Source organism: Pleurodeles waltl, chromosome 6 (genome assembly GCF_031143425.1).
Source record: "Pleurodeles waltl isolate 20211129_DDA chromosome 6, aPleWal1.hap1.20221129, whole genome shotgun sequence".
NCBI classification, from domain to species: Eukaryota; Metazoa; Chordata; class Amphibia; order Caudata; family Salamandridae; genus Pleurodeles; species Pleurodeles waltl.
The window spans coordinates 495,656,829-495,669,457 of NC_090445.1; the positions used below are offsets into that span (position 1 = coordinate 495,656,829).

At 45.2% G+C, this 12,629-nt stretch overlaps 1 protein-coding gene across 2 annotated transcripts in view; it reads left to right on the forward strand.

The window, feature by feature from the left end:
* RAP1A (RAP1A, member of RAS oncogene family) overlaps positions 1-12,629 on the forward strand; it is a 279,386-nt gene that overhangs the window by 237,175 nt on the left and 29,582 nt on the right. For both annotated transcript variants that reach the window (XM_069238655.1, XM_069238656.1), the window contains exons 6-7: positions 2,551-2,694; positions 12,164-12,282. In XM_069238655.1, the coding sequence (XP_069094756.1) occupies positions 2,551-2,694; positions 12,164-12,253 (234 nt within the window). In that variant the 3' untranslated portion in view covers positions 12,254-12,282. The remainder of the gene's footprint in view (positions 1-2,550; positions 2,695-12,163; positions 12,283-12,629) is intronic.

Genomic DNA, 12,629 nt, shown 5'->3' on the forward strand with positions numbered 1-12,629 from the left:
TAGCCATGGCTATGCCAAAACAATTTGAGTGGAAAGTAGGAGAATATTGAATACCACAGAGGTTATTGGAATTGTTGCTTTTTGGGCCTGGGGGCATGTGTGCTATGAAGAAAAGCGTATGGGCTTGTTTCTGGTGGCCAGGAGTAGACCGGGATTTTATGAGGTTTCTTTGGAGTTGTGTGCCATACACATGTAAGGACAAATCTCATGGTTTATGAAACTCCCATCATGGCATCTGAAATTCAAAAGAGAGCTTTGGAGGAAATAACCGCAGACATTTGTGGTCCTTTTGATTGTTTAGGTGTTGAAAGCAGGTATCTCATGGTGTTAGTTGACTATTTCTCCAGATGGGCTGAAGTAGCCATTGTGAAGGAGATCAACTCTACTAAAATGATGCCCTTTCGCCAAGAGATCTTCAGTAGGGAAGGCAATCTTGACTGACAGTGGCGCACAATTTGTGTCAGATGTGTATCAGTCTTTTCTCAGAAAGGGAGGTATTAAGCATTTTAGAGCAGCAGTTTACCATCTCCCACAGTAATGGATTGATTTGTTGTTTGTACCAAGCATTGTAGGATTGTATTTAATTAGCAATTAGGCTAGTTTGCGTTGGAAGTAGGAAGTAAAAAAATATGTTATGGAGCTATAAAACACCTCGCTCTACAATAGGGGAGACGCTGTGCTATTTATGAAATTGAAGAGTTGCATGCACTAACATAGTTCCAGCTTGGTCGGACAGAATACATTGTTCTCCATTGGGTGTGGGGGTCTTTTGAGTGAGAAGTGGAAGAATTATCAGAATAGGTATGTGCAAAGGCATAATGAGAGAATAAAGAGTGCAAATGAATGTGTGATTTGGTGAGCATGTGTGTGAGTGGTGCTTGTAATAAGGGGAGTTCCGAGTGCTCAATTTATGCCGTGTTCAGCACTATCACGAATTAGCACCTGCACTTGTTTGCGGTAGTTCATTACAAGGTGACACTGCCTATTTTTTAGCACAAGCGTATTAGCAGACCATTTACCAATTCAATTTACATGCTAAAAAAACAAAACGAAAGCAAAATAATACCAATGCGTCCAAGACATTCTTATTACTTTGTATGACCTGGAATAGTCCAAATGATCACATGATGGGAATGTATCATGGCATTTGGCAGCACTGTCGGGGACAGTTGGTCTCATGAGAGATACTTTAGGCCCTGATATATATTTTACTAAAAATGAAGTACTAGCAGTTCCCACTGGTCTGGTGTGGAAGGAAATATGATCTACATACAAGATGGGAGGTGATGAAATGTGAAGTCACCATGTAGAGAATTAGAACGTAAGGTCCAGAAAAGAGGTGGATCTTCTCCAAATTACAATATCAACTTGCCCACCCAGGCAGGAAAGAGATCCCTTTCCAGTTAAAATAACACCTCATCTACAGAGGCTAAGGGTAGAAGAGGTCTTGATCGTATGGGGAACACACCCTGAACTACTTTGTTTGTACTTGAACATTTTATGTCAGACCTAGATATCTAAAGGACTGAGTTGTAATTGAAACATAATAGTTAATTATGGCACTTACTACTTGACTACATTAAGATTATTATTTGTCGTGGGAAGGGGGATCTGTTGTATTCTGCCATGCTATTTAGTTGAAGGGTCGTTCGTGGAGAATTCCAAATAAAAGGTCATACGATTTCAGGAAGAGGCTGTTGGAAAATAGGGAGAACACGGAAGACACAGATTTGACCAGGGGTCTTTCATCTTGTTGGCTTGTGCAATAAATCCTCTATTTATCCCCTAAGCCAGGGGTTCTTGACCTGTGGTTGTGGGACCTCGGAGGGCTCTCAGCGCCCACTCAGGGGGCCCGTGGCTGCTTAAAAACTAATATTAACAGATCAATAAATGCTATGTAAATAAAGAAACAAAATGTAAAACTGAACTTTTGAAAGTGTTCTGTAAATGTGAAAAATTGGAAACTGGAGACTAAACATGAAGTTGATATCCTCAGATTGGTTCATAGGAACAGTGCAACTGCACCAAACAGAACAAACTATGGATAATGGATGGCTTCGATTGAATTAAAAAAAGCTCCCACCTTCCCATAGGTTTTGATTTGTTTATGAATGTAACTATTTGTTCATTTGTGTATTTATTTGAATGCTGTTTCTGTATTGTTTTATGGTTCAAATAATGTAAGTTGCTGAGGCTGGGTCCACAGCTTCCACTTACGACTCTGCAGAGGTCCACGGATCCTAAAAGTATTTCAGTGTGGTCCCCACATTCCATTAACGATTAAGTGGGTGGTCTGCAAGAGTCAAACATTTTTTCGCTTCTTAAACACAGTACTCAAAATGGGGACAGCCAGAAAGATAACATTCTGCTCGAAAGCCTGAAGCCAGCTCACTGTCCACACCTACATTTTACCTCTTATGATGTCATTAAAGCTGTCAGTCGCTCAAGCAGATTAGTGCCAGTCTCGTTTTTTATGATAATTGATGTGAAATAAAGATATAAATTACTTCATTCTGCCATAGGTTTTTAATGTGCTTCTTTCTTTTGAAGGTACCGATGATACTCGTTGGCAATAAATGTGACTTGGAGGATGAACGAGTAGTCGGCAAAGAACAGGGTCAGAACTTAGCACGACAGTGGAATAGCTGTGCCTTTTTAGAGTCTTCTGCGAAGTCGAAGATAAACGTTAACGAGGTGATAATATGCAAATGTTACAATTCATTTTTTACAATCTGTTTACTAATAAATACAGAGCAATATATTGTGGAATTGGCCTCAGGTCGGCATTTGGTTATGAATGCGTAGAATTCAGATTTAACATTATTCAAGCACTTGTTTCGATCTAAAGTTGTAAATCACCGAGCGCAGCAAGACTACAAACTACTCCAGTTATGGTGGCTTTCATTTAGTCCCCTGGCACTGCACAATTAGTTATCAAAACTGACCTGAGTCAGTAACGTGAAATATGGATAGACAAAAGCCCTATAACATACTCAACACAAAATGTCTTGTATTAAAGTGTAACTCTGCGTGGGCTTAAAAGGTCTTTGGTGCTACCTGTACAGGTGGGGACACACTTCTTAGTACTTGTTTGAACATACTAAAAGGAACTGAAGCAGTCAAATGTACTGGGACCAGGCAACCCTCACAGCACGTTTTTCAGGACACACAGAAAGTACTCTGTACCATACTAATTACTTCAGTGTCCCCAGAAGTAACAGTGTAAAATATATGGTCCACTCGCACATGAAGAAACCAGCACCATCCTAATGTTCTCATCCTTTGTCTCATGTGCCCTATTGGTCCATTCATTAGATCATTACTTTCCATATACTCCAGCTCTCTGGCAATGACACTTCAAACCTCTGTGACCAAGTCTGTCACAGAGGTATCCTACACCTCTGGATAGCAAATAGCAATGCACAGCACGTTGTGCAAGCTGGTGTAGTTAGTTTCCCTCGTGTCTCTTTTAGCCCCCTCTGTGTGTTTTGCTTGTACTTAAGATCCCTGGCAAGAAAAAAGTCAAAGGATATGACATTGGGTTAAGGTCTGTGTGAGTAGATACTCTCGTTTAGAGGTATGCACTTTGAGGGCCCTATAACTTTTCTTGAGGTAGGCAACCCTTAGTGCAGGCTCATGGTGGGCCCTCTTACTGTTTACTAAGCAACTGCTGGTCTGGCAACTTCTCTATTCCCTGTGGATCTGCACCAGTGAAAACTGATTGCTTGATAGGGATAGTGTCTGGGAATCTAGCCACAATCAGCTCTCATTGGTGGCTGCCATGTATATAGAGTGGCGGGGCAGCATTAATATAATAATTAAAGGCAATTACCTTCTTCACTTGCCGCAATGTCCTTTTCACTCCAGTATTTACTCTCCTTGATGCTCCGGACAGGCGAAACTTCACTAAACAATCCTGACGCTGTTCTCATGCTGTTGAACTGCATAAGAGAAGGGTCCGTACTGTAGGGAACGGCCTCTTAGCGCTCTTAAGAGCACTGTAGGCCTGTACTTTCTGTAACCCAGCTGTCTTAAGATAGCTGGGTTAGAGAAGTTTCAAATGCACGTCTGGGTGGCTTTCGCAAGACAGCCGGCTAAAGGCACATGCCCACTTTAAACGTAGTGCACAGCTTCCTGCTGCCACTCAGCAGCAATTGCCATGCCCTGTCCTGACACACGGTTCATGACGGGTTGCTGAAAAATAAAATGGTAACAAATAAACTTTATTACCATTTTATTTTCTGGATTTGTTCAGCGGGCGACGCTCTTCCGCTCCCAAGGAGGAGCCGCTTCAGAATGCACTTCTTCTTGAATATTAGTAACTGTAGGAGGAAAGGGTTCTTTCAGCTGGTACCTAATTAATTTTACGTTGATTTTAAAAGAGTATTGTTTCGAAAATAAAATATTTTTTTACTTTACCAGAAGTATAGTTCTAAAACACAAATGGATATGGGTGCATCTTCTATAATACGGTGTAATGCAAAGCAGTTTGCATTCATTTTCTTTAAAGAATAATTGTAATTCCTTGAAGCATAGCCTAATTGAAAGTGTAAAAAAAAAAAAAAGTTAGTTTAAGCTTTGAATTAACTTTGGCTTGAAAAAATATATAGCTACTCTTACATCTGGCTTCTTAACATTCCTAAGTTGTGGTAAAGTGCCATGAGGGGATCAGAAACAAGTGTTCATCTGCTAAACTCAGGCCCTGTATTTTTTTTTAGTCCCTGGTGCTTTCCTTTCCTCTCTGTGGCTCATTTGAGGAATTTTTCTAGCTGACCCTATAATTATAATGATCTTTAAAGAGGTTTTGTAGTCCCAGATTGCACTAGTTTGGTGCCTGTTGACCTTACTAGCTCCTTCATGGTGGCAGGAAGTAAGGCCAGGATAGGTAATGTCCTTATGTCCTTTTTCGGAGTATCGTTTCATATGGTTCAGTGCAAAAACGTGACTCTAGGCTTTCTATGGTTAAAAAAGAAAAAAAAAAAATTGGCAAAGCCAGTAGGCCAGGCTTTGGCTTTGTTATTGTTTTTTCATGATATTTAGAAAACTTTATTGTTGGGGAAGCTGCTGGGCCCTCTTCAATTAAAAAAAGAAATAAATAAAAAATAAATTCAAAAAGCAAAAATGAATTTTGTCTAAAAAATCCACACATTGCCATAGTAGTTGAGTGCCTTCTCCTTGCTTTTCAGTGGTAGCATGCCCAATGATGAAGCATGTCACTATTTAGTGGGTGAGGGCAGTTTTTTCCAATCTTGAGGGTTCCCAAGTTAGCAAGGAGGGTGAAATTTCCAAATTGTCAGATAAACCTCTGTTCCTGTGTTTTGCATATTAACGGTTTATGGTTAGGGAGGAAGAAGACTGGGTGAAACCTCCCATCCCCTAGTGTCTGTGGTAGTAGTAGGTTCTCTGAACGCCAGGGCGGACAAACTCAACCATCGATGCCTTGCGGATCATGAGTGGCATCTCCATTCGGAGTTGGTACAAGGTCTCTTTCAGTAATAGGGAGAGCCTTGGTTAGATTTGCTTGCCTCTAAAGAGAACCTGCAATGTCAGCAGTGCTGCACGTGGAAGTTTCCAAGTTGGCAATCGCTTTGTGGCACTTTTTGTTGCATGTGGAACTCAGGCCTCTTGTACGTCTTTCTGACCATGCCAGTCCTGCCCAGAGTTATTTAGATCAAGAACTACCAGGCCCTAGTAATCCTTGTGGCTCCGGACTCGGCACGGAAGGTCTGGTATCCAGAACTTCTGTAAATGAGCAACAATCCTCTGATGTGGCTGCCCCTTAGGGAGAATCGTGTGACGCTGCAGGGTGGGGAGGGTCCGCCACCTGACCTGGTCAACTCTGCACCTTCATGTGTGGAGCTTAAGCAGTGGCAGTTAACAGCCTTTGCCCGTCCTCCTGAAGTCTGTAATGTTATCTTTGCCGCCAGGCTTTCCTCTGCAAACACAGTATACGCCTGCTGTTGGTAAAGATTTGTAAGATATTGTACAGCGAAGTCTATGGATCCTATCTTTACTTCTCTAGCTGATATGCTCTTCATGCTTTCTCTTGCCCAACAGGGTTCCTCTCTGGGGACAATGAAGGGCTATCTTCCTGCTCTATCAGCATTTCTGTGGCTGCCTAACCAACCCTTTTAAGTCCCCTATTGTAAATTGGTTTCTTAAAGGGCTTGTACATGTTTCCCCCTACGCCCTTTGTCATGCCTCAGTGGGATCTCAGTCTAATTCTCACATATGCCATGTGTACTCCTTTCGAGCCATTACACAACCGTTCTCACTGGCTGCTCACCATCAAGACAGCCTTTTTAGTGCCAATAACATCTGCCCGGAGGGCGAGTCAGATACCAGCTGCATCGTCTAAGCAGCCAAATCTCAGTGTTTCCATAAAAAGCTAGTGCTATGCTCCTGTACCTCTTTACTCCCGAGGTGGTGATCCCATTCCATCTAGGTTAAACGGTCACCTTGCCCACCTTCTTTCCTCCCTCACATTCCTCCTGCTGGACCCCAAAAGAATGTTGTTGTTCTACCTTGACCACACAAGAGATCTGAGTGGACGACCACTGGGGTATGTGGGAGCAAAAAAAGAGCGGGCAGTATAGAAGTGGACCATTTCATGCGGATCGTTCTCTGTATTAAGATCTGCTACGCCTGCTCCTTAACACCCGCTCCCTACACAAACATGCCATAGAACTCTGGGATCTCATCACATCACACACACCTGACATCGTCTTCCTCAAGAAAACCTGGACGAACCACTCCTCAGAGCCCAACATAGCCTCAGCCACCCCCATGGGATACAAACTCCAACGCAAAGACCGCCTTAACAAACCAGGAGGTGGCATCGCCATCCTACACAAAGGCACCATTAAAGTCACCACAAACTCCCAAGACACCATGGACAGCGCAGAATACATGCACTTCCTAATCCACATTAACACCACCACCACCCTCAGAGGCGCACTAATTTACAGATCCCCAGGACCACGCCCCGCCTTCTGTGACGCCATTGCCGACACCATCAGCACGCACGCCCTCACCTCCACAAACTACCTCCTCCTCGGTGACTTCAACTTTCACTTGGAGAACCCTCAAGACCACAACTCCTCCTCCCTCCTAGACAACCTCGCCAACCTAGGACCCAAAATACTGGTCACAGCACCCACCCACTCAGCAGGACACACACTTGACCAATTTTCACCTCAAGCCAACACATAACCTACACCCACACCACCGAACTCCACTGGACGGACCACCACTGCGTCCACTTCTTCGCCAAACCCCCCACTCACCACCACCAACACACCATACCATACCGCTTGTGGGACAAGATCCCCACAGAACGCCTGAACTCCCAATTGTCGCACAACCCCCTACCCCCCACACCGACGACCCCAACACGGCAGCCAACAACCTCTCAAAATGGATCACTACCTGCGCAGACACACTAGCCCCCCTCAGAAAAAACATCACCGCCCGCAACATCAAGAACGCCCCATGGTTCACCACTGAACTCCAAAACTCCAAGAGCAAATGCTGCAAAGCGGAGAAAGCCTGGCGACAAGAACACTCAACAACCAACTTCTCCACCCTCAAAAAATCCATTTGCACCCACCACCAACTCATACGCACCGCCAAACGAGCACACTACAAGGAACCCAAAACAGCAAAGAACTCTTCACCATCATTAAAGAGTTTCCCCAACCCAAAGCCAGCAACATAGACCCCCCCCCACACACACACACACACACACACACATACAAACCCTCTGCGACTCCCTCTCCAACCATTTTCACCACAAAATCCTGGACATACACAACAGCTTCACACCACACCCACCCACAACACATGCCTCTCACCCACCCAACTCAGACCCCCCGTGTCCCCCAACCCTACTCACGACCTGGGCCCCAATCACCGACGAAGAAACTGAAAAAAACATGAATTCCATCCACTCTGGATACCCCTCCAACCCCTGCCCCCATTGCATCTTCAACAAAGTTAGCCCTACCATCGCCCCCAAGCTTCGCGACATAATTAACACCTCATTTGACATCGCCACCTTTCCAGACCCCTGGAAGCACACAGAAATTACCGCACTCCTAAAAAAGCCCAAAGCCGACCCGGACAACCTCTCCAACTACCGCCACATTTCTCTCCTCCCTTTCCCCGCCAAGTTCGCAGAGAAACTAGTCAATGCCCGCCTATCCCACTTCCTTGAGGAAAAAACACACTCGCCCCCTCACAATCCAGGTTCCGCAAAAACTACAGCATGGAAACCGCCCCCATCGCATGTACTGACGACATCAGAACCAGAGTCGACAAGGGTGAGACCGTCGCACTCATCCTCCTTGACCTCTTCGCGGCCTTTGACACTGTCTGCCACCACACACTCCGCACACGCCTCCAACACAGGAATTCGACACAAAGCCCTAGACTGGCTCACCTCATTCCTCACCGATAGAACTCAAACAGTCCGCCTTCCACTCTACTGCTACCAAAATCATCTGCGGAGTCCCCCAAGGGTCCTCCCTGAGCCCCACTCTCTTCAACATTTACATGGCCCCTCTCGCCAACATCCTCCGTCCACACGGAATCACCATCCTCTCCTACGCAGATGACACCCAACTCGTCATCTTCCTTACCCGCAACCTCACCACCGCCAAAACCAACCTCCACGCTGCCCTCCTTGACACCGCCACCTGGATGACAACAAACAACCTCAAGCTCAACTCCAACAAAACAGAAATCATTACTTTAGGCCCCAACAAAACCATATGAGACACCTCCTGGTGGCCCACTGCCCTAGGCCCCGCCCCCACCCCCGCAAACCACGCACCCAATCTCGGCATCATCCTAGACCCCTCCCTCTCCATGACCCAGCAAATCAATGCAGCCACCTCATCCTGTTTCCACATACTCTGCATGCTGAAAAAAACCTTCAAATGGATTCCCACAGAGACCAGGAAGATCGTCACACACGCACTCACCAGCAGCAGCAGGCTAGACTACGGTAACGCCCTCTATGCCGGCACCACACTCCAGAGAATCCAGAACACAGCTGCACGCCTCATCCTGGACCTGCCCCGCCACGAACACATCACACCACACCTCAAATCCCTTCACTGGCTCCCCATAGACAGGAGGATCACCTTCAAGATCCTCATCCACGCACACACGTCCCTCCACAACACCGGCCCAACCTACCTCAGTGAAAGAGTGAACTTCCACACACCCAAACGCCACCTCCGATCTGCCGACCTTGCACTAGCCACAATCCCCCGCATCCAACGCACCACCACTGGAGGCAAGTCCTTCTCCTACCTCGCCTCCAAGACCTGGAAATCCCTCCCCACCAACCTTCGCAAAACCCAAGACCTCCTGCTTTTCAGAAAAAACCTCAAGACATGGTTGTTCGAACAGTAACCCTCCTACCCCTCCTGACCTCCCCCCACCCCCACCCCCCAGCGCCTCGAGAACCTCATGGGTGAGTTGCGCGCTCTATACATTTTTTGATTGTTTGATCGTTCTCTGTATTAAGATCTGCTACGCCTTGGCTACAAAACAGCGTCTCTGAGAGCTTAAGGGCCCATTCCATAAGGGGGAAAGCTGTTAGCATGTGGAGTCCCAGTCCTGCATCACTGCAAACGTTTGCCAAACACTACTGCCTAGACAGTCAGGTCTGAAGGGGCAGCCATTTAGCCCGTTTGGTCCTGCAGGACTTTCTAGTCTGAGACAATGTCCACAGCCCACTGCCAGGAGAATATGGCTTGCGTGTCTAAACAAAGGTAAGGAATCTGCGGGAAGCTAAGATAGAAGTCTCTGTCAGATGAACAAGTTAAATACCTTTGGTGACTCATTAGTAGGGTTAGGATGATCCTGTTTTGAGGGCCCCTATTGTGACACACATTGTGCCAATTCTTATCATGGCTCTGCGCGTCTGGCATGGAAAGGTATGGTAAAAGTAACTGACGCCAGCGGGCACCTATGTAGGTGGCTGCGATGTCACATCCCGTGCCGATGCCAGGTGAAGCCGAATGGAGCCACTGAACCATGCACGCAAAGGGTATTGCTTAGCAAATGTTTCCAGATCCTTCCTGACACCTGGGCAAATCAAAGGTAAGGAATCTGCAGCTAGATAGTCTCTACCAGATAATGCATTACCAAAGGTAAGTAACTTGTTCCTTACAGCTAAACCTCTCAAGGCCACCATGAGTTGGTCAATTGTTTCTTCTGTTCCCTAAAATAAAATCCTTGAACTCCCTCAATCCTGTAGCACCTAAGTTGTTCTTTAGCAAAGATAAGTCTATCTGGAGTACATTAACTCTCCTTCAGAAAATCAACATCTGCTTCAAACAAATCAAGCCACAACTCCCATTGTACGGGAGGTTCACCAGGTTCAGCAAGGAAAAAGGGTGGAGTTTGGATGCTGACCATTTTATAACAACATGTAAAAACACCCAGACCAAAAAAATACTCTGAAATGTTTACTCACAGTATCAGGCAATGATATCCCCACAATCTAATACCCCCGGTGCCATATTGCAGTTAAAGACGTACACACAAGAATGTGCTTTCCTGTGAATAATTAGCAATACCAGTACATGGAACCGAACAGCAGTAGTAGATAAACAGCGTGCCATTCACCGAAACCAGCATAGTACCGTATTCAAAAGAATTGTAGAACTCTGCTCCACCTCTACCGTAATAGAATATCACCAGGCTTATGCGCACACAGTATGTGCATCCATCCGGCAAGAAATAAGCTGGGACCACGGGAAAAACTGGCTGCTATAACCTCCCCCTACTGGATAGACGTAGAAAACTAAATGCTGTATGCCCCTGAATCTGATCTCCGTGATTGCCACAGGAAATAACCTGGAATCACCTTGCCTCTAAACTCAATGCAAGGAAAGTTGCATGTTGCTAAGCAACAACGTGTGACAGACAAGCCGTCGGAATCCAGAAATAAGTGCTGTTGCCGCTTGTAGTTATGGCAGCCACGCCCAAGGCCCAGTGCATAGGAAGGCAGCGACTCACTGCTTCGCCCCCAAACTGCTGCTTCATTGCAAGCGGGACCACTGCATCACAGCAACACAGGGCCTCTCGACTCTGCCAAAAGCCGCCGCAGAACAGGACCGAGTTGGCAAGGATGCCGCAGGGTGGAAACAGGCACACCTGTCACAGGTTGAATAATCAGCTGAGGCACAAGGCACAAAAATATCTACACCAGCGCTGCTCAGAACCTTTAACAATGTTGGTTAATAGCAGGACACGGAGACTTAACTGCCCCTGAAGACGACCACTGACTACAAGTCACAAATAATCTCCGGCCGACACTGCTCTGCACCCAATCCTTGTCACCATTAAGAAAGGGTTTCTTTATTAAGGAAATTGTAAAAACAAATAAGGAGCGGTGCCAGCTTGCTCCCAGTCCACCAACTTCTCCCAGCCAACTCTCATCAAGAATCCCCACAACATTTGAGTTCCGCCCCCCAACATATTTCCACATGCTTATCAATCTACTTCCATCCTACCACCACTTGCGCAGAATTTTCACAAGCAACTTCGAAACCCACGCCTGACTGTGTACAGATTGTGAACAAGTATGTGTTGGTGTGTATTGTGCAAACAAGCCATTTGTCCTTTTTTACCATGCCCATTATTTAAACCTCACTATTCTGTGGTAACTTACAACAGTAGGACTCGGAAATTCTTAAACACCACAGATGGACAACTTTGTGATTCCATCTACTATGAAGGAAAACGTGCCTAGTATATGATTTTTTCCCACCAAAATGTTCTTTGTTACATACTTCTATGTGTTAAACTCAACCTGCTTCCATAGTGACTTTTTTATGTGTACTTGGTGCTACAGATTTAATTAGTGGCGCCCATCTGAATTTGCACCTGAATCTGCAGGTTTTTCATTGACTTGTCCAAAGCCTTTCAATGGCAGAAAGCATATACATCTTAAAACTCAATGTAAAACGTTGCATGGACAATAACAATATTTTAAACTCATAATATTTTTAAAACATAGCTACTGCTCAGAAATAATCTAGATGTTGTGTAAGGTGTGGCAAACATGCCTAATACGTGTATATGTTCACTGTTTCAGAAGCATAATACCTTCAGATCATCAATCTTTGTTTTTCTCGATCTTCAGATCTTCTATGACCTGGTCAGACAGATAAATAGGAAAACACCAGTTGAAAAAAAGAAGCCTAAAAAGAAGTCATCCTGTTTGCTGCTTTAAAAACTCATCCAGCAGCAGCTCTGAGCCAGGTGAGATATGAAGGGTGCTGGTGTGACATGGATCCCGGAGTGTCACACACACCCCTGGGTGGTACTTTTTACCTTTTTGATGCCTTAATAACCTTAAGTTTATATTTGATTTTACAAAGTCCATATGATTGTGTTGACAACCACTAAATAACTGGGTTAACTCTACTGTAGAATCTGAATAAAGTCTTATTGAACATGTTTTGTACTTCCCAGTAGCTCTTTTTGAGATTGTAAAAAGGACTGCATCTTAGGAAATACATGCCATTATATCAATGCTATCTTATGCCACAACAACGCTACTAACCATAGTGGAGAGTTGCTGAATACCTGCTTCATCTTATACTCTG